General features: G+C 40.2%; 1 protein-coding gene across 1 annotated transcript; it reads right to left on the bottom strand.

Moving 5' to 3' along the window:
- Positions 1-700: 700 nt before the first annotated feature.
- Positions 701-22952, bottom strand: LOC110964163 (phosphatidylinositol 3-kinase regulatory subunit alpha-like). Its single transcript, XM_022212792.2, is given in 17 exon segments — positions 701-5227; positions 5546-5716; positions 6918-6992; positions 7074-7250; positions 8414-8556; positions 9923-10229; positions 11020-11118; positions 11235-11340; positions 13373-13455; positions 13671-13872; positions 13945-14061; positions 14143-14214; positions 14490-14525; positions 14528-14581; positions 17031-17160; positions 18402-18824; positions 22747-22952. Coding segments are annotated over 16 exon segments (2154 nt in total). The 5' UTR covers positions 18594-18824; positions 22747-22952; the 3' UTR covers positions 701-5037.
- Positions 22953-23107: the final 155 nt, after the last annotated feature.

The raw sequence follows: 23107 nt of genomic DNA, 5'->3' as shown, positions 1-23107 counted from the left end.
TAGAGTATGTCCGTTATTGTCTGTTTCCCTTCAAACAACAATAAAAGAAACAATGATGAGGGATAAAAAGTCTTCAAATGAGGAACAAATGCAGAGAATTCAACTTGAAATTATTGGAGTTGAATGATTCAGTTTCACATATAAATGATTGATGATGATCTCTTTCCTCTTTGAATGTTTTTGGTGCGGAACTCAAGACTTAATTCTTTGATTCCTGTATTCCAGCTTCTGCTCATGTTTTCTGTATTATGGGATGTTTGGTTTTCAGTTGCTGTGCAGCTGTGTGCATCTTAGGGATCCTGTAATCCTTTAATTTTCTGAACATATATTAGTTCCATAAAGTTGATCCAGTTCTGGACTCTGTTCTACCAAAAGAACCTTCTGAATGACAAACAGAAGAGAAATATGTTATGATTTCAATCTACATATTTTACTGCTTTGACTGCTTCATCATTTAAAGAATGACTTTCATTTCTTACAAATAAACTCATATCATTTACATGGAAAGCACGAGTTGTATTATTTGGTTTGTTGTTATTTCTCTTTCTCTGGAGCTTGGACTCTGAAAACTCAGTAAAGACTTTCAAAAACACCAAATGATGCATTTCCTGACAGGATGACAGTAAAAGAGTTCCTATGACTGTTTATTATGTGAAAATAACTTCCTGAATGAAGGAGGACGATGGAAAAGTCCAACAGCTTCAAGGTTCTGGTGCTTTATTGTCTGGGATTCTGACATCGACATCATGAGCAAAGAGAAGCAAAGAGAGGAGAAAAGAAACAAACGAAAAAAAAAAACAGGTTTCTGATACAGAAAATACAGTGTTCACGGAATTCACACAGATTTTCAGTAACACTGAGAAAAACCAAACAAAACACAGAAATGTGGTTCTGAAAGGAACCGAGAAGGAGCTCAACGAAACCAACCGATACCAAGAATTTAAAAAATACCAGTCAGTATTTTTATTGTTTTCAGCTCAGAATACTGTCGGGAAATGCTGAAATAAAGAGGAGTCATATATTTATGCAGCACGACTTAAGCAAAAACACTAAATCTTGTAAATTGTATGAAAAGAAAAATAGCCAAAAACGAAGCCTTCAGTCGGAATGTTCTTTCACTTTGAGGCCAGAAACGAATCAGAAAATAAATTAATAACAGGAGCTCCATTTATAAGAAAAACTACTAATAAATGTTTTTAATAACTGTGGAATGACTTTAAAGCTGGAATGACGCGACCTCGGTTTAATCATCTTTGATTATTTCTGCATTGATCATGAATTAAACCTGAAAATGAAGCAGCGGTATTAACTGTGGCATTCCTCAGGGCTCTGCTCCGGGCCCACTGAGGTTCACGTTCATTATTAGGTAATACTAGATTTCTTTGCTCTGTTGGGGTCAAAACAAAATTTCTTCACAGCTGGTTTGACTTAAATTATTCACCTGAAGAACATCTGAATTCAAACGTTTGATAATCAATTAAAAATGAGAAACAGTGAGAATATAGTCCCTGAAATGAGGTGAGAAATCCTCACCTTTTGGTCTGGAATTCAAAAAACCTGGAAGTTTTCTGTAAATGTAATTAACAGAAATAATAATTATTCCACATCCAGTAACTTCTATGAGAAAAATCACTGGATGTTTTTGGATGAGGAGTCTAAATTTAAGATTAATTCTTTGAGTCGTGTGTTTATTAAACTGATTAGAATACGAATCCATGATAACTGTGATAATTGGTCAAATATATAAGTAAAAATGCCAATAGTCATCCTCACCTTTAAGGTGACTTTTTAAAGCAAACATCGGTCAGTTTCCTCTAAAGCGCTTGTGTCGTTTAGTATCGGAACACCATTTTGTGATCTGAACATCTAGAAATCAATAAGTGCATTGATCAACGAGTGCAGCTGCAGAGTTCATTCTGGTGGGAAGGAATCGATAAACCGATGAGAAAAATATGAAACTATTTCATTTCTGGCTCCAACAGTCAGCACACAGACCTCCGATGTGAAAACACTGGACTGAATATGATGAATAAAAGTCTGAGGAGGTTCCAGAAGAAAACGAATACGCAGCAGAACGTCGAAATAAAACCTTCTGTTTGATTCGTCAGAGCTCCGGACACGTCATCCAGCGTTTGTTCCTCGTTTCACTAATTTGGTTTCAATTTCAAGCGAGTTTTTTCCCAGAAAGTCAGAAAAACGGAAGCCTGAATAAACGGACAACACCGGAGGCTGTCGGGTGGTTTCCATGACAACGGACGCACAGTTTCACTTCCTGTACCGGGTCACAAAAACAAGAAGAAGAAGAAATAATCCGTGAAGACTAACGTCCACAAGTCCAGCTCCAAAGATCCTGATTTTATAGTTTCAGTTTTTTCTGTTCAGAATGAGGAGATCGGAGGATCCTGACGTTTGGGGAAGGTGAGCAATAAAACAAGTCATCTATTCGTCCGTCCGCTCAAACAACTCTTTAAAATCCAGCAACAAAACAAACCTGAAGGGAAGCAAAGGGAAAGTCGAGTCTTTGGAGATGAAGCCTTGATCAGCCTCGTTTCAAACCTCGTTCACTCACAGTGTTTCCAGAAAAATGCTTCTTCTGGGCCGCTTGAAACTGAACTTCCATCAATTAGATTTGAATTAGCTCAACTTGAATCACAATTGCGTACATATGTTAGCTTTCATCCAGGTGTTGGACTGCTTTTGGACCTGTATTTGACTGGTTTTTGGACTGGTATTGGGGTGGTTTCTAGTGGTTTTAGGACAGATTTTGGACTTTTTGAACTGGTTTGGGGTTGGTCATTGGAGGGGGTTTAGGACTGGTTGTAGACTGGTTTTATCTTGGAGCTTCTGGACATGTATTGGACTGGTTTATTTTGGTTTTAGGACTGGTGTATGAACAGATTTTGAAGGGATTTTTGAAGTGTTTCTAGATGGGTTTTATTCTAGTTTTTTGGACTTGTATTGGAATGGTTTAATGGTTTTAGATTAGTTCTTGAACTGCTTGTAGACCGGTTTATGGAGTGGTTTTGGAACTGTTGTAGACTACTCTGAACAGTTTCTGGAGTGTTTCAAGCGGTTTTTGGACTGCTGTTGGACTTGTATTAGACTGGCTTTTGGACTGATATTGGAATGGTTTCTAGTGGTTTTAGAATAGTTCTTGAACTGCTTGTAGACTGGTTTTGTTCTGGATTTTAGATTGGTTGTAGATTGGTTTTATTCTGGTTTTTGGACAGGTTGTAGACTAGTTATTGAACAGTTTTTGGAGTGGTTTTATGCTGTCAATGGACTGCTGTTGGACGACTGCCTTTTGGAGTGATATTGGAATGGTTTCCAGTGGCTTTCAGGGAACTTAAAACCACTAGAAAATTCCAATATAATGTAACCATTACAATAAATGTGCAAAAAACTGAATTTGACTTCCATCAGATATTTTCTAACTCAAAGCTTTACTTTGAAACACCGTTTGAGCCTCACTGTAAATCCAACTCAGTCCACCTTCTTCATAGGCGTTCAATATTCAAATCCAGTTTCTGCTTTTCAAGCTCATTTTTTATTCAAGCTCAAGTATTTCAACAATTCACATTCAGTTAATTCAGTTTGTTGTACCTCATATTTCTGCCCATGTAAACTGACTTTAGGATTTTGAGACCTCTATATGGATGTAAGCAGAGTTGAACTTAAGTTTCCGAGCAACAGAATTCAGTTTCAATCAAATACGTTTAATTTTCAAATGAAATTCCTTTAAACTCTGAATTTGAGCAAAATCGCATTAAAGCAGAAGTTCAGTGTCAAGTGTTTTCTGCCCACATTCTTCCTCTGACATCATCATCATCGTCGTCGGCCATGTTTGTAGTTCTGGTTTGTAGTTCTGATTAAAGTAAGAGATCAGTTTCAATCAGACGCAGCCAAAAGTTGATGAAGGTTCTGGTTTCTCTACAGACTCAGGTCAGAATCACATGGGTGGGATTGATAATTATTAACTATCAATCTATAATCGATTAACTTATGAGAGTAATTAAGTAGGCTGTTGTAGCTAACAGACATGATTTGGGCCTAAAAAGTGACTTTTGTCCTCAAACTGATGAGCTCTGGAGAAGGAGAATGTTCCTGAACTTGTATTTTGTCCTTTAGCTTGAAGCAGTGAAGGGCTTTAGGCAGAAAAAGACGTCTCATTTTTTAAGTAATTTCTTTTTTAAAAAAGCGTTGATTGGATATTTTCAAGCTCAAAAGTGCCATGCATTTTGTAGTGACCACACAAGTCATGGGGAAAATGCTAATTTGTCACGTCTTTGTATCATTAATCGTCACGGAAGACATGGTGACGTTTTGTTTTTGGCCAGACAAAGACGTTCCAGGTACAAGAGACTGGTTTTGTTGCTTTAGCACCTCTTTGTGGTTGTTTTGTGTCTCTGTTGTCGTGGTGGATCTTTTTGTAGTCGTTTTGGGTCTCGTCGTCGTGTTAGGTCTCTGTGTGGTCGTTTTGTGGCTCTTTGTGGTTGTTTTGCATCTTTGCGGTTGTTTCATGTCCTGTTGTATTCTTTTTGCGTCTGTCTGGTTGTTTTGTGTGTCTTTGTGGTTGTTTTTTGCATCTTTGTAGTCATTTTGCGACTCTTTGTGGTTGTATTGTGACTCTTTAAACTGGATTTCTACTAGTGACTGATCATCCAGATGCTGCATCTGGTTTTCAGTTGATCATTTAGAAAGTAAATGGAGGAAAGACTTCAACAACATCAGCCTGATAAACTAAAAGGTTCCCATGTGATGCCGAGCTGAAACGTGAAAACCTCGTCTTGGATCTGCAGTCCCGATGATATTCAGTTTTTCTGTAAAGTCTTTTAAATTTCACGTGGAGCTGCTCGTTTTTTTCCTCGTCAGAGTTCAAGTTTCACGCGTTCACAGTTAAATATTTTAGCGCTGAAGCTCCAGGACTGCTCCACAGTTTAACCAACTGACCGCGACTTCCGGCTTTCCGTACAGGGAAACGTGGTCGGGTAGGCGGTGAAGGCGTGGCGCTGGTCGTGGTGGTGGCGGTCGTCGTGGTCACCGTCTCTGCTGGCTGTAGACGGGGAAGGCCAGCGTGACGTTGAGCGAGTCGTTGTGCTGCACCAGCGAGGTGTGCTGGTAGTGCAGCACCAGCTCCTTCAGGGAGCCGTACAGGTTGTAGGGCTCGGCGAAACCGAAGCCGGTGCTGGTCTTGTTGATGACGCAGTGCTTCACCTCCCCATCCACCCTGAGGACACACAAACATCGCAGAGATGTTAGAGGGAAGATCTGAAATGCTCAACTGGAGTCATTGACATTTTGAAACTGAATTTGCATGTTTTTCAAGTATAATTCAAATTCTAAGGCAAAATAATGTATATTTAATGTAGTGGCGGTTGTTTCTGGTTGTTTTGTGTCTCTTTCCAGTTGTTTTGTGTCTACTTGTTGTCATTTGCATCTATTTGTGGTCGTTTTGTGTCTGTTTGTGGTTGTTTTGTGTCCCTTTGTAGTTGTTTAACTTGTTTTTACTACTGTTTTTGGTGCTGTGAATGAACAGGAGTCTTACACCACAGAGCAGGCGTAGCAGCCCGGTTTGCTGCTGTCTCGGACCAGGAAGGTTCCATCCCTCTTCCCTCTCAGCAGAGACTCGGCCTGGCTCCGGTTGATGTTTCCCAGACGCCACAAACGCTCGTCGTGGTGAGGAAGGTCCTCCTCATCCTCCACCATGCTGTACTCGCTAAGAGGGGGAGGAGATCCGTCAGTGACTCAGCGATAATTTGGTGTTTACACTAAAAACAGGAGAGCTAGCAACCCTAAAAAGTCGCGTTTAAATTCACCTTAGGGCTGGACGATATGGCCAAAAAATAAAATCTCGATTTTTTTTAGTCATCTTGGATGATTACGATTTTAATGGATTTTTGTTGTTTCTTTGCGGTCTGTTTGCTATGGCTAGTGCTAGCCATGCCACACTCTTCCCATTCTTTAGGATGCCTCTGTCCGAGGTGCTGAAAGAGGTTAGTTGTGCTGCTCCTCTTCGTTTTCACTGTACTTTTGCAAACCTTGCACATGACTGTAGTTTGTTCTGTGTCAGTCTTGTCAAAGCCGAACCACTTCTATATAATCGATGTAACATGAGGACCTTTTCTCGCGACCAACTCTTCGTCTGCTGTTCTGTCCGCCATGACAGGGGGGTGAGTGTTTTGGTGGAAGGAGATGAGAGGTGGAAGCAAACGCCAGTGCACAAGTCGTGGAAGGCAGAAAAAGAATCTGTATTTTTATATATTTAAGCTCGCCTCGATTTTACGATTTGGCAAATTTTCAAATTGTCAGGTTTTAAAAATGCGAATTAATCGAATTAATTTATCGCCCAGCCCTACTTCACCTGTAATGTTCACAACAGATCCATGTTAGTTGTCGCTTCCTGTGAATAACTACCTCACACAGGTGCAATAATAACCACCTTATTCCTCAACTACCACTCATTATATGCCTCAGACTTTACAAGTATGATCACATCCACAGACCAAGATACACTCTCAGTTGCAGCGCCACCTGGTGGACACAGGTAGATTCTCTGACCATTATTATTATTATTATTTATTTGTTTTTAACTGGAAAGCACTTTGGTCACCTTCAGTGTTGTAAAGTGCTCTATAAATAAATTTTGACTGATTGACCAGCACGGATGTGTTTTCATAATTTTTCTGTCACATTTAAAATTGAAATTTTCAAGGCCTAAAAATACTCAAACGTGTGAAAATTTGCACGTACATCAGGACCGGCGAAAAATTAGATATTTAAGGGGAATAGTACATGTGTGGGCGAAAATAGCTCCATAGCGCCACCTGGAAAATCCAAGCAGAAACTACAGTTTTCACAGCACTTTAATGACCCTTTTATGGATGTAAGCAGTGATAAACAGCATCTGGTGGACTTACTCCTCTGTGGTTTCGTTCTTCAGCCCCAGCCACTCGTTCAGCTTCCTCTGTCGGACTCCTTTCTGCGTCAGCCACCTGAAAACACAGAATCACCATCAGACTGAGTATCTAAGCATCTCCAGGCTTCACTGTGCTTCATGTCCAGTCGTCCCGTACATCAGGTACTGGTCCCGGGTCTTCCTCAGCTGGATCAGGTCTGGTTTGATGCTGTTCATCTTCTTGTCGATCTCCCTGTAGTCGGCCGCCTGCTTCTTCAGATCCACCTCCAGGTGACACTTGCTGTCCACGATCTCGCTGATCCGAGACTTCAGCTTGTCGTAGTTCTCCATGATCCTTCAGAGAAACAGAAAAACGATGATTTTACTCTGTTCTAAGACCTTATAATGAAGACCATCTTCTGATTCTGAGCTGCTGTTCATCCTTCTGCAGCAAAATCTTCATAAAAGTTAACATTTTTAATTTTTTGTATTTTTAGCGTATTGTTTATTGTGTTTCTTCTGGTAGCAAGACACGATATTTACACCGTTTTTAATTTATTTTAATTATTGAATGCATTAAGTACATTTTTTCTGGTAGCTAGGTGCTAGATTTTCACTTTTTCAACAGATTTTTAATCCTTGTTTGTAGTTTTTGTGTACCATTTACTGTATTTCAATTGGTAGCCGGTGGTCTATTTTCACAATTTTTAACAATTAACCTATTTTATTTTAATGCATCTTTTTTTAAAATACATTTTCTAGTAGCAAGGTGAGAGACTTTCATTATTTTTAAAAGCTATCTAAGCCTATTTTTTATTTTTAATGTAATTTTTTTGAAGTATATTTTCTGATAGCAAAGTGCTCTATTTTCACCCATTTTATTACACATTTTTAAAATCTACTTTATATTTTTAATATATCATTTAATGTATTTTTTCTGGTAGCAAAGTGCTCTATGTAAACCATTTTTAATAGTTTTGTTTTATAACCTATTTTGTATTTCTCGCGTATCGTTTATTGCATTTATTTTGGTAGTAAGGTGCTATTGTTTCACTATTTTTTAATAGTTTGTTTTTAACCTACTTTTAATTTTCAATGTTTGATTTTTAAGTATTTTTTCAGCTAGGAAGAGTTTTTAAATTGCTGTATTACATCGCCTTAATAAATGATTGGTGCTGATAAATGATATTAAAATGTTTTATTCAGGTTGAGACAGAACCAGCAGCGAGGTGTGAAACATCTAAAGTGAACTCTGATTCAGCAGCAGGAGGTTTCTTCCTCAAGGTTCTGTTGCCATGGAAACCAGGCATCCATCATCCTTACATATATATATTTATACACACACACACATACATATATATATATATATATATATATATATATATATATATATGTATATATGTGTGTGTGTGTGTGTGTGTGTGTGTGTGTGTGTGTGTGTGTGTATGAACATATCTCTCTCTACATGTCTGTGTTTGTGTGGGTGTCTCCGTGTCCGTTGCCATGGTAACAGCTCACCTCTGGATCTCCTTGTCGTTGCCCTCGCGGCGGAACTTCTCGATGTACTCTTTGCTGAAGCGCTCCTGCGTCTGGCACTGCTCCTCAAAGATCTTTATGGTCTCGTTGAAGGCCTCGATGGCCGTCCTCTTCATCTGGATCTCCTGAGGGCCGAAGACGAGAAGGAGGACGAGGTTCAACACGTGAACAATGCAGCTAAAGCTATAGAAAGAAGCTAACAATGTAGCTAAAGCTATAGATAGAAGCTAACAATGTAGCTAAAGCTATAGAAAGAAGCTAACACTGTAGCTAAAGCTATAGAAAGAAGCTAACACTGTAGCTAAAGCTATAGAAAGAAGCTAACAATGTAGCTAAAGCTATAGAAAGAAGCTAACAATGCAGCTAAAGCTATAGATAGAAGCCATCAATGTAGCTAAAGCTATTGAAAGAAGCTAACAATGCAGCTAAAGCTATAGATAGAAGCCATCAATGTAGCTAAAGCTATAGAAAGAAGCTAACAATGCAGCTAAAGCTATAGATAGAAGCCATCAATGTAGCTAAAGCTATAGAAAGAAGCTAACAATGCAGCTAAAGCTATAGATAGAAGCCATCAATGTAGCTAAAGCTATAGAAAGAAGCTAACAATGTAGCTAAAGCTATAGAAAGAAGCTAACACTGTAGCTAAAGCTATAGAAAGAAGCTAACACTGTAGCTAAAGCTATAGAAAGAAGCTAACAATGCAGCTAAAGCTATAGATAGAAGCCATCAATGTAGCTAAAGCTATAGAAAGAAGCTAACAATGTAGCTAAAGCTATAGAAAGAAGCTAACACTGTAGCTAAAGCTATAGAAAGAAGCTAACAATGCAGCTAAAGCTATAGATAGAAGCCATCAATGTAGCTAAAGCTATAGATAGAAGCTAACAATGTAGCTAAAGCTATAGAAAGAAGCTAACACTGTAGCTAAAGCTATAGAAAGAAGCTAACACTGTAGCTAAAGCTATAGAAAGAAGCTAACAATGTAGCTAAAGCTATAGAAAGAAGCTAACAATGCAGCTAAAGCTATAGATAGAAGCCATCAATGTAGCTAAAGCTATAGAAAGAAGCTAACAATGCAGCTAAAGCTATAGATAGAAGCCATCAATGTAGCTAAAGCTATAGAAAGAAGCTAACAATGTAGCTAAAGCTATAGAAAGAAGCTAACAATGCAGCTAAAGCTATAGATAGAAGCCATCAATGCAGCAAAAGCTATAGAAAGAAGCTAAAAATGTGGCTAAAGCTATAGAAAGAAGCTAACACTGTAGCTAAAGCTATAGAAAGAAGCTAACACTGTAGCTAAAGCTATAGAAAGAAGCTAAAATGCAGTTAAAGTTATAGAAAACAGCTAAATATACAGCCATAAAAAGACAAACTACACACTTAAAGCCATAGGCAGAAACTAAAATCACAGGAAGAAGCTAACAACGCAGCTTAAGTGAGGGAGTAGGAAAGAAATCGAGGACAACCAGAACCCCGTGGTGCTTCCTGACGTACCTGAGACGTCCTGGTGTACTCCTCGTACAGCCGGTCATACTCCCGGTTCTTCTCCTGGTACTGCAGGTGGTACTCGTGCAGCTTCTTGCCCACAGCCTCGATGCTGTCCTCCTTCACCACCTGGTCCTGCTGGTGTTTGGACACCGGGTATAGCAGCTTGACGTCCAGCTTGGGGTTGTACTGGGCCAGAGACTCGTGGCGATAATGGTTGATGAGCTCCACCACCGAGCTGAAGGTCAGCGGGTCGGAGAAGCCATACTTCCCCTCGCGGTGGAAGATCTTGATCAGCTTGTTGTTGCCTCCTTTCCTGAAGAATGACAGAGAACCAGCAGCCAATCAACGCTTTTGTTTGGAGGACGAGCAACAAGAAGGTGATTTTATTTATCTTACATAAAAGAACCACAGAAAATATCAACATGGCAGCCATTTTAAAAGATGGTCCAGTCTTAGTTGAAGGATAAGAAGCCGAGTGGTCAAACCCACAAAAAAACAAACTGACTTTTATACAATATCTGCAATATTTTATGGTCTAGATTTTATTGACTGAGTGGTCTAACCCACAACACAAATACAGCGCTGCAGGGGAATGTTAGACCATTCTGGAAAACAAAACTCAACCTGTTTTTGTCAAAATTATAGAAATTCTGCTTGCCAACCCTTATTGTCCAAGATGCTTCAAAATGTTTCAAAATTACTTTAAGAAGATCCAGAATTATAGAAGTTTTTCCATAAATTATCTAAAATGACAAATGTTTTAGAATGACATGAAAATAGTTTCAAATGACTGGAAAATGATCCAAAATCAGTCAGAATCTTTAAAATGATCTAGAATGACTGAAAATTAGCAGAACGACACTAAATTTGTCCAGGATGCTTCAAGAATCATTCAAAATGCCTAAAAAATGTCTAAAATGACTCAAAAATTATGTAAAAACTGCAGAAAATGTGTCCAGAATTACACAAAAGTTGCCAGAAAAGACAGAAATCTTTACAAAATGACTCAAAAATTATCCAAACTTACTTAAATCTTTTCAGAATGAACTGAAATGTTTTAAAATGACATGAATGACATGAGGGGATTAGAAGCAAAAGTTTACCTCAGAGTCAGAGTGTAATCTCCGTGCATCTTGGTGGAGGCGTCTCGGACCAGAAACGTACCGTCGGCCGTGTCCCTCAGCTTCTCGTTCACCTCCTCTCTGAAAACAACAAACACAACAACACATTAAACCAACAAAAACAACAACAAACAGTAAAACACCACCACGTCAAACCAAACACCGTGTCTGAGGGTCCTTGGTCCTCCTGGTGTTACCTTGAAATGTCTCCCCAGTACCACTCAGCGTCTTGCAGCGCCATGCTGTTGTTGAAGCTGCTGGAGGCCGCCGGAGCCGAAGACTTCACGGGTTTAGGAGGTAAAGCTGGAAGAAACAAACGCACAGAATTGAAAAAACAACACATTATATGGACGTTGGTCTGAAGAGAAACTATGAAGACGAAGCCACCGAGATGCAAAACGACCACAAAGAGACGCTAAATGACCACAAAGAGACAGAAAATCATCACAGAAACTCAAAACAACCAAAAAAAGAGACACACAATGACCAAAAAGAGATGCAGAACAACCACAGAGAGATTCAAAATGACATTAAAGACACTAAAACCACCAGATTAATGTCTTCTGTCAGCAGGACGGAATTCATAAACACGGTAAAAAGGGTTAGGGTTTGTACAGGAGGTCCTCGGTTTACGACGTCATCGACCTTTCATCGTTACGTGGAACTAGATGACGATCGGAGCGGATGAATACGTCGTCATACGTCTCTAGAAGACTGCTTTGGTCGTTGGTATTCATGACTTTTCTGAAGAACTGATCATAGCGTGATGCACAGAACGGCTTTGTTTACATTTTCACCAGAGTTCCGACTCACAGTGAAAATCGACTTCCATCGATCCGTAGGAACGGAACTCCAACGTATGTTGAGGAGCCCCTGTATTCTCTGTGTAAAAAAGAAAACGTACCACTACCTTTCCTGGTTTTGGTTTGCTTTGGTGTAAAACAGAAAAACTGAAGTCTTCTGTTGTTTAGTTTTTGGTTTGAAAAGAGAAAAAACATTGCAGTTTTTCCACCTTTTTGTTTTTAGTTTTAAACAGAAAACCTAAAATGTGTCCGTTCTTTTCATTTATTTTGGTGGCTGTTGGTTTAAATTTTCTTGCTTTTTTAAAAAAATGTATGGCATAAAAGGCAAAAATAAAAAAGCTTTTTTCTTTAGTTCCTGTTGACAGTTTTCCATATTTTTGTTTTTATTTGATCAGTTTTAATGGTTGCATCCTTTAGATTAATTTTAAAAAACCTTAAACCCTGCGACAGACTTTCAGCTGAAATTAAAATCCAGTTTCCACAGAATGTCAGGGAGCTGTGGTGACGTCTCAGAGGCGTCCCCTCCAGGTCCTGGTCTAACCAACCCTACCTGGACTCTGCATGTGGATGTAACACAGGATCTTGTCCCGGCGGCCCGAAGCCTCGGCTCGGCCTCCGTCCTCTGGATCCATGAAGGATCTGAACCATCAACTCAGAGGAGAACTGAAGCGTCTGGTCTGGATCTCATGTTCTGCTACGATCCGGTCAGAGGAACCTACATCTCCTCCTCCTCCAGGTTCTGGTTCAGGATCTCCTCCTCCTCCAGGTTCTGGTTCAGGATCTCCTCCTTCTCTGGGTTCTGGTTCAGGATCTCCTCCTTCTCTGGGTTCTGGTTTAGGATCTCCTCCACTAGGTTCTGGTTCAGGATCTCCTCTATGCGTCTCCGTTCAGGTCTTCATTTTCAGCGACGCCACTTCCTCCTCTGCCTCTCTCAGCCTCGGTTCAAAGCTCAGGAGAGCAGCTTGGAGATGTGTGACATCACCGCCGCCCCCAGCCAATCAGGCGACGGCAGCGATATCACCGAGGCAACGGCCCCTCCCCTCCTGTGCTGCATCTCCAGATGATGTCATGGTTTCAGCTGACCCACTTCAGAGCGTGAGGCTGCAGCTTGAACGTTCCACAAACATTTCTACAAACTGAGTCCGTTTTAACTCTGAACCTAAACCCCACCGAAGGTTTCAACGGCACGAGGCTGAGTCTATTTTATTAATCCAGTTTCTATCTTTTCTCAAAAAAAAAAATCCTTTCTGATCAGACGGTAGCGACACAAACAGACAAAAAACGAGATATATTTATATATATTTACATTATTCTGTAGTTTTATGGTTTCCTGCTCTATGACATCACCTGTGGTTGTTTTGGTGTCTCTTTGTGGTTGTTCTGCTTCTTTTTATGGTTGCTTCATGTCTCTCTGTGCTTGGTTTGTGTCTCTTTGTGGTCGTTTTACATCTCTTTGTGGTAGCGTTGCGTTGTGATTGGACCAATGGGTCATGTGACTGTGTCCAGGTAAACCTCAGGTGTGCGTCTGTTACCTGGTGCTGCCTGGTTCATGTTGAGCTCGCTGGTGATCAGAACCTCCAGAACCTGGACCAGTGGATCCAGACCGGACTCAGACCTGCAACAGACTCACAGTGAGACTCCACAACGTCACACACAATCAGGCATGTGTGTGTATTTGCACTATGTGATCATAATGTAGATGTGTATAAATGTGGGTCTAATGTGTGTCTATATTGTGTAACTGTGTGTTTATAATGTGTGTATTGTGTATATATTGTATACTTGTTGTATATATTGTGTATTTAGTGTACTTGTGTATACACTGCGTACCCTGCAGCTGTGTGTCTGAACAGCAGCGGGCTGAAGCTCTCGGCCAGGCTCCGGGGGCTCAGCTGGTTCCTGGTTCCGTGCAGACAGACCCGGGCCAGGTGTCGGACCACGCTGAGCAGCGTCAGGCCGTACTGGGCGGGGCAGGTGGGCGAGTTGGCCACGCCCCTCAGCACCTGGGCGCAGTCCTCGGGGTCTCGGACCTCTGAGGGACAGACGGGACACAGTTAGAGCTGAAGGTCGTCTCTGAGGAGCTTCCTGAGGAGGTTCTGCTCACCCTGGACGGCGTGGATCATGTCGGTCTGCAGAGAGGACGGCAGCACCGGGCCGGGGAGGTCCTGCAGGAACCGGATCACCCCATCACACAGGGACGGCACCTCCAGCTGCTCCAGGTCTGAAAACAAACACACCCAGGTCACTGAGCTGCTCCTCTCTACCTGTCTGCAGGTCTGTTCAGGTGTGACGAGGTTCTGACCCGAGTCCGAGAGCTGCCGAGAGTCCAGACCTCCTCCGGTCACGCTGCGATACAGACCAGGACTGTCTAGACCTGGAACGAGAACCACAGACCCAAAGCATCAGCCTGGAGACCCGCAGCATGTCACAACTCTGAACCGTTTAATCAATCTATCGATTATTGAAGCTAATAACTGACTCATTAAAATGGTTCCTGTTCAGCTCTAAATGCAGCTCAAAGACGTCTCAGCTGTGGGAAAATGGACTAAGAAAGGTAGAGGCCCAAACATAAAGAAAAGGTTTAGTTAAACTGTGGAGACGTCAGCAGAAGCAGCAGAACTCCAACGTGTTCTGGTTCTGGTTCGGTACCTTTAGACTCCACGGCCTCCATCAGTCTGCTGAGGAGGGCGGCGCCGAGTCTGGAGGTCCAAACTGATCCGGGAGGTCCGGCAGCAGGAAGCCTAGACAACAAAACACACACCAAGAAGATGACCAAAACAGATTCAGACTGAGACCTGGTGGATGGAAACTGGTCTGGGGTCAGTTTATAGCAATTAGAAAGCTCGGAAAATATTCAAAAAGACAAAAAAAATGACCAAAATTAATGAAGAACGGTCAAACATGACAAATATTTGTGAAAAATCTGCCCAGAATGACTAAACAGATGTCCAAAGAGACTCAAAAATGTCCAAAACAAACAAACTACACTCCAAAACAGCTTATAATATATCTAAAATAACAAAAAGCACAAAATACATACAATTTGGGGTTCAAAAATATGGAAACCTCTGCAAAATGACATGAAGCTTGGAAAGAATTCTTTCAAAATCTGCCAAAAACTGATGCTTTACAGCAAGATCTCCATGGTAACTGATGGTATAGAGCTAGATCTCCATGGTAACTGATGGTATAGAGCTAGGTCTCCATGGTAACTGATGGTATAGAGCTAGATCTCCATGGTAACTGATGGTATAGAGCTAGATCTCCATGGTAACTGATGGTATAGAGCTAGATCTCCATGGTAACTGATGCTTTACAGCTAGATCTCCATGGTAACTGATGCTTTACAGCTAGATCTCCATGGTAACTGATGCTGTGGAGCTAGATCTCCATGGTAACCAATGTTACAGAGCTAGATCTCCATGGTAACTGATGCTGATGAACATTACTAAAACCTCTGAATGAAGCCGTTACAGAATCACACACTGGATGCATCCTGTTGCCATGGAAACCTGCATGTATTCAGCTGCTGACGACAAAATCCCATAAATGTGTTTCTATGTTTGGTCCTGATCTGCTGTGACGTCCATGATTACAGTATTGATCATCTATTAGTATTGATTAGAGAGAATATTAATCAGAAACTTTAGTTCATGTTTAATTTAACCACAATTAAAGAGATTTCCTTCATTATAAGGCAGTGAATAAAGACATTTTAATAATCATGTTTTATGTATGAAGTCTGACAGTTTAACTGCTCAGCCGTCTGCTACCAACCAACCAGCAGCAGCTTTAACCTCAGAAGCCTTCAGCTGACGGTGAATCACAAACATCCGGAGTTCTCTGAAAGCTCAGATGTGTTCAGTCAGTGACCACAGCCTGATGAACGGCTCCTCCACCAATCAGAGCGTCCTCGCAGCAGGACCGGGTTCAGGTAAAAACTAACTGAAGCTCAGATTGCTGTTGTACTTAAAGCTGCTGTGAGGAAGCAGCTGAAGGAAGTGGAGGTGTGTGAGTCACGCTGAGCCACTTCTCAGCCCGGAAAGTTTCCTCAAAGCAACGTGACACAAAAAAACACGACAGCAGCTTAAAATAACGAGAAAAAAGGTTGTAGGAGCACAAAAGTGTTTAGACGGTTTTGGACAAAAGTGTGTCCATGAGTCATTTAAACTTTACACTCACAATTAAAGTCTAAAATGACAAAGAAAACTGTCCAGAATGACACCAAATACACTGAAATTTACTTGAAATCTGAACAAAATGATTTAAAAAAAGGCTTTAGAAAAAGGCACTAAATATATTAAAAATGACTTAAAAAGTGAATAAAATGACAGAAACTTGTCAAAAATGACAAAGAAAACCTTCTAGATTGACATTAAATGTACTCAAATTGGCTTAAAATGTCAACAAAACAGAAAGACAACATCCAATACGCACAAAAATCTTTAAATAATTACTTAAAGCTCAACTTTGCAGGCTTTTGACAGCCACAAAAACAGCTATCATGTCACCATGACTCATCTAAACTTTGCATTCATAAAAACTGGTCCAAAATGACAGAAAACCGTCGAGATTGACACTAAACATTCATATTTACTTAAACTCTGAACAAAAAATGACAAAGAAAACTGTAGAAAAGTCACTAAATTCACTCAAATTGATTGAAAATGTGAAGAAAATGACAAAACTTGTCAAAAATGACTAAGAAAACTGTGTACAATGACACTAAATAAACTTAAAATGACTGAAAATGTGAAGAAAATGACAAATTATGTCCAAAATGAAAAAGAAAACTCTCTAAAATAACACTAAATGTACTGAAGTTGACATAAAATGTGAAGAAAATGACAAAGAAAAGCAAAGAAAACATCAAAAATGCACAAAAATCTTCCCATTATGACTTAAAGCTCAACTTTACAGACTTTTTCCAGCAGCTGCACAACAAACTGAAGGTAAAGAGGAACTAAAAACCAGATCATGGACTAATTAAAGCATCTCTCTGAGTCATCCAAACTTCCTCTAACTAATCTTCCTGATGGTCTGATCACAGCTGACCAGTTCCACATCAAAGACCAGATAAAGACTGAGGTCGACTGCAGAACTCCAACATCAAAACGAGTCTTTCTGAGCGCCTGGAGACCCGACAGCATAAAAAGCGACTCTCATTCAGATAAATAACCAGTAACTCACCCTCTGACTCCGAGTCCGTCCTCGCCGACGCTGCCGACGGCGGTCTGGCTGGGCGGGGCTTCGGAGTGGGCGGAGACATCCTTTTCCTGCCCACGAACTCCACGTAGGTCCCGGGGAAGTCACCCTTCTCCTGTTGGGTACACAAAAATAAGCTCCACTTTAGGAGATAAAGACGAATAAAGTCTGTTTTCATCGCGGTAAACCGATAATTCTCCGTTCAAATGGCTAAATATGTGGAGAAAATGTGCACTTTGTCGCCGTTTGCTTTTAAAAAATAAACCAATATAAACAGTTTCTGGGTTTTCTTTCAGATTTGGATTCACTTTGAGCAGATTTAGGACTTAAAATTACTTCGAAGTGAGTCGAAATTTGTCCAGAATTCATCAAAAATAGCCCAAAAACATCCAAAACCACTTAAAACTGGTACAAAGCACAAAAAAGCAGAAGACGGAATGAAGAAACCAAAATTATGGACTGTTAATGTCTTTACTAGGTCTCTACGGATCTCAGTACCTTTACACTACACAAATTAGATGAATACTTGTACAAAATGACATAAAATATCCACATTTCTAATAAAATCTGGTCTTTGGTCCACATTTGTCCAACTGTTGAGGCTCTAACATCAGTAGAATCTGATGAGTTAAAGTTTGACCAGACAAGGTTCCAGTTTTTAGATCCATCTATCCATCCTCTATACACCGCTTTATCCTCACTAGGGTCATGGGGGTGCTGGAGTCTATCCCAGCTGACTCGGGCAAAGGCAGGGGACACCCTGGACAGGTCACCAGTCTGTCGCAGGGCCAGTTTTTAAGATGTTTAGACTAAATGTTGACGTGGACTCTTTGGTAGGAACCAGAACCTGGTGTTCACAGAGGTCTAGGTGTTCACAGAGGTCTAGGTGTTCACAGAGGTCTAGGTGTTCACAGAGGTCTAGCTGTTAGTGGTAGATGTGCAGAGTTATTTTTTTGTTTTACAGAATGTTTCTGCACACTTACTTAAATTAACCAAAATTTACTCAAAAAATGTCTGAAATCATTCAAAATGTGTCCAAAATAAGATGAAGACTGTACAAAGTGACTTGAAACCTGCCTAGAACTGTGATAAATAATTATTAGCCCTTAAAAATCTTCAGTCCAGGCTGGTCTAGTGCCTCTATAAAGTTTTTGGAAGTGTTTATCTATGGATGGATCCATGTTTCTACTAAAATACAGTCTTTGGTCGACATTTCACCAACTTTTGAGGGTCTAACATCAGTAGAATCTGATAGGTGGAACATCATCCAGAACATCTCCACCTGACTTGCTGAGGTCCAACCCTTACCCTCCTATGACCTGCTGAGGTCCAACCCTCCACCTGATTGGTCGGTACCTGTGTGGTCTCGTTGAATCCCGGCAGCCAGCCGATCTCTGACGGTCGTTCTTCTGCTCCAGAGCTGCAGCCCAGTGCCAGCAGAGCTCCTTTAGTGACCAGCAGCATGTCGCCCACATGCAGGTCGATGTCCTCCTCGCGCTCCTTCTTGTAGTCGTACAGCGCTCGGTACTGGAAGCCCTCCGAGCTCATCCTGACGGTTATGGCTTGGCAATAACTTACAAAAAAACAGTTACAAAAAAACACAAAAATGGCTTGTGTGTAGTCCTGAGGGCCTCTACGGTGCAGAGTGTCGTCTGAGGGAACGAGTCTCTCCGGCCTCCATGTCTGTCATCCCTCCAGGCCGAGCCGCCACCGATCGATCCAAGAGTCCTCGCCGTTCATGAACAGGAGCCTGAGCAGAGGTGGCGGCCACATCTGGACCTGGAGACGACAGGAAGTCACAGTTTAACATCATCTACCCAACAGAACACCAACATCTGTAAACACAACCAAACATCTGGACCTGGAGACGACAGGAAGTCACAGTTTACGATGAGGAATAACGAGGCTACGATGAGGAATAACATGGCTACAATGAGGAATGATGAGGCTATTATGAGGCTACGGTGAGGAATAAGGAGGCTACGGTGAGGAATAAGGAGGCTACGGTGAGGAATAAGGAGGCTACGGTGAGGAATAAGGAGGCTACGGGGAGAATAAGGAGGCTACGGTGAGGAATAAGGAGGCTACGGTGAGGAATAATGAGGCTACGGCGAGGAATAAGGAGGCTACGGCGAGGAATAAGGAGGCTACGGTGAGGAATAAGGAGGCTACAGCGAGGAATAACATGGCTACAATGAGGAATGATGAGGCTACGGTGAGGAATAAGGAGGCTACGGTGAGGAATAAGGAGGCTACGGTGAGGAATAAGGAGGCTACGGTGAGGAATAAGGAGGCTACGGCGAGGAATAAGGAGGCTACGGCGAGGAATAAGGAGGCTACGGCGAGGAATAAGGAGGCTACGGCGAGGAATAACATGGCTACAATGAGGAATAAGGAGGCTATTATGAGGCTACGGCGAGGAATAAGGAGGGCTACGGCGGCGAGGAATAAGGAGGCTACGGCGAGGAATAAGGAGGCTACGGCGAGGAATAAGGAGGCTACGGCGAGGAATAAGGAGGCTACGGCGAGGAATAAGGAGGCTACGGCGAGGAATAAGGAGGCTACGGCGAGGAATAAGGAGGCTACGGCGAGGAATAAGGAGGCTACGGCGAGGAATAAGGAGGCTACGGCGAGGAATAAGGAGGCTACGGTGAGGAATAAGGAGGCTACGGCGAGGAATAAGGAGGCTACGGTGAGGAATAAGGAGGCTACGGTGATTCTGCAATCCTTGCTAAATAAATCAAATATTTGTGTTTCTTGTATCTCTGAGTTTTTCTTCATGTTTCCATCTAGACTTTAAATTGAAAAATAAGCCACAGTAAAGAAAACTGAGAAAGAAATGTCCACAAAAAGCTTCTCAGGTTGAGCCTCATTTAACCGGCAGTATTTAATGATAATCTGGTGGCTGATTTCTTTCTGAACAGAGGAAATGTGTTTTTTTTCTCTCAGGGTTTCCCCCAGGAAGTCATTCAGATTCCTCGTCCTGTGATGAATTAACGTTCAGCTTCTCGCTGCTTTGTTCCTGTTTCACGCTTCAGCTCATAAAAGGCTGATTAATATTTCATGATGTTCTCGCTTCGCCGCCGTGTTTCGTCGAAGAGGAAGCGGTCGACCTCTAAAAAAACCAACAGGAGGAAACAGGTCGGATGAAAAATTAAAAACATCTCGGTGTGAGCGGCCGGGTTTAGTCCTGCTGTTTAACTCTGTAGCTACCAAACCACAACATTTAGCTATAAAGGACGGATTATTTTATCTGTCTAAAGCCTCAAATACAAAAAAAAATTGAGAAAAGCAGCAGCAACTTTTTAGTGAGGAAAAATTAGACCACAGTGAGCTAAAATGAGACTATAAAAATGAGACAATAATGAGGATAAATGAGGCTACAGTGGAAAAAAAATGAGACTATAGTGGGGGAAAATGATGGTTTTGACATTTTTTTGTAGCATAAATGATTTGGATTATTAAATAAATACCGCCATGTTAAATTTCCTGACCCTGATAAAGATTCTAATACAGAACTCTAAAATTAAAATCTACAATAATTCACAAAGCTTCAGATTTTCCACTAAAAAATATCAAATTTAGCACAAAACTTCTGACTGTAGTCACACATTTCATTCGTCAACAGGAACATAAATATAGAAAACAATTTTTGGAATAAAAATTTGATGAAAATGGAGCTACAATGCTATCATTAGTTATAAAGAATGACCTTTTCAGTTTTAGATAATAAAAGTAATTATTAATTGTTGGTATTTCCACTGTCATTTGGTCAAAACAACACATTTAAAGATATTTATCGCCTTTCATGAACCAGACTAAGTAAAATATCTGCAAATTATTGGATGTTTGTTAGTTGGAAACCAGAATAAAAATAAAACAGACAGAAATAAAGCTGGAAATCCTCCAAAACATCAAGCTGGAGCTAAACAAGCTTTCACATTTTAGTCGATGATTAAAACATATGCCAGAAAAAGGCTGTTATTACTCCATTAAGTGTCTCTAAATAGCAATAAACTACAGAAAAATGAGCACGGCAACTTCTTAAACTGAAACATCCAAAGATATTTCCTTCAGCAACACATAAGACCAAGAAAACCAGACAACATTCGCATTTATTAAACAAAATATGTAGGATTTTGGGACAACTTAGCTTAAAAATGAAAAATAACTACTTATTTTTGATTGTGTAATCAGTTTTCTGTTAGGATTTGTGGCTTCTTTCGGTTTTCACATGATAAAGAAATTAGTATTTGTTGGTTTTTAACTATTAATTGTCTTAAACTTGACAATGAGCTACAAAAATAAAACATAATACCAAAAAAATCACATCATTGCAAATATTTGTGGTATTACATGGATTTTTGATGAATACCAACACATTATTTACAGCACAGATTGTCTATAATGTGTTATTTGATTAAATTTTTACGTATTTTTGGCAAATTACTGCAGAAAAATGACACGAAACAATGACTAAAACATTCATTTCAGTCAAATCTACTTTACAAACTCAGATTTATGGTTTCAGCTCGTAAAGAAAAACGTCATTTTAAATTTCAGTTCTTGTTGAAAGATATTAACTGAGAGGCAGGCAGACATTGAATACATAATAATACGCATATATATACTGTTAGTTACAGCCTTTTTCTGGCAGGTATTTTAATAATGAACTAAAATATGAAAGTTTGTTTAGCTCCTGCTTCTTGTTTTGGAGGATTTGTTGCTTTCTGTTTGTTTTTACTTTTATTTAAGCCTCCAACTAAAAAACATCCAATAATCTGCAGTTAACTTCCTTAGTTTGGTTCAAAAAGGTGATAAATGTTCTCATATGTGTTATTTTGATCGAGTGGCACAAAAAAAAAAAAATCAACAACTGTTAATTATTTTCTTATATAGAACCATGTAAAACATTAATTATTGAATTAATCCACTTTCACATACTTTTTATTCCACAAATTATTTTCTCCATTTATCTTGTGTTGATAAATGAAATATAAGATTACAGTGATTTATTATTTCACTTTAAACTCAATTTTTATGCTAAATTTGACATTTTTTAGTGGAAAAGCTGCAGTTTTTAAATTATTTTGACTTTAATCTTATATTTCGGTATTAGACTCCAAAGAAATTCAACATGACAATATTTTTAAAACAAAATCATTTATGCTGCAAAGAAAGTCAAAACTACAAAACTGTGGCATCTGGAGTTTGAAAACTTTCTTTTTTTCGGACTTTTGAAATGAAAGCCAAAGAAAATGCTCAATTAAATGCTTAATTAAAGAAAAATAAAGAATATTGGAATAATTGGTTTGAGCCGAAAACGTTAAAACAAAGTGAGCAACGTGTCTATATTTAAATAGCGTTGAAAACTTGCATATTTTATAGAAATAAACAGAAACAAACCTAAAATCTGTTGACTTGCAGATGGAATTCCATTGAGTAAACAGGAAAAACAGAACCAAGTCGAATTTGGAGATATATTTCGGCTCCTGGAGTTAAAAACTTCCAGTAAGATTTTGAATCAAACACTCACACAGTTAATCTTTACAATAAAAGTGTCACAAGTTGTAAACATTGAGCCATAAAACCAGAAATCAGACACAGAATCCTCCAGGAAACCACAATGCATGCCAGCGCTAGCTTAGCCGTCAAGCCTAGCCACCTAGCTTAGCCGCTTAGCTCATGTCCGACGTCTCACCTTTTCTTGACTTTTTCACCGATAAAAAGCTCCAGCAGCAAGAACAACGGGACCCATAACGGAGCGGGGAGCTCACACGACCCCGGGCTGCTGACCGGAACCGAGATATTCCGTTATTTCACCGATTATTTCCAAGATGAAGACACTCGTGGCTCCGCCGTCTGAAATTCTACAACGACACTGGCGTCTTCTGCGCATGAGTCGGAGAGTTTCAAAATAAAGCCGCTTCGTCGCGTTTAAATATTCAAAAATTCGTATAAAAACGGTCGTTTTTATGGAAAATTGCTGCTGCGTTGCAGGGTGATCACAACGTGCAGGTTGTGATCATCCCGGAGAAGGCTTTAATGATGTATTTATTTAG

This window comes from Acanthochromis polyacanthus, chromosome 7 (genome assembly GCF_021347895.1).
Source record: "Acanthochromis polyacanthus isolate Apoly-LR-REF ecotype Palm Island chromosome 7, KAUST_Apoly_ChrSc, whole genome shotgun sequence".
NCBI lineage: Eukaryota > Metazoa > Chordata > Actinopteri > Pomacentridae > Acanthochromis > Acanthochromis polyacanthus.
The sequence above is the reverse complement of the archived record's forward strand: the minus strand, read 5'-3'. Positions and strand labels throughout refer to the sequence as shown.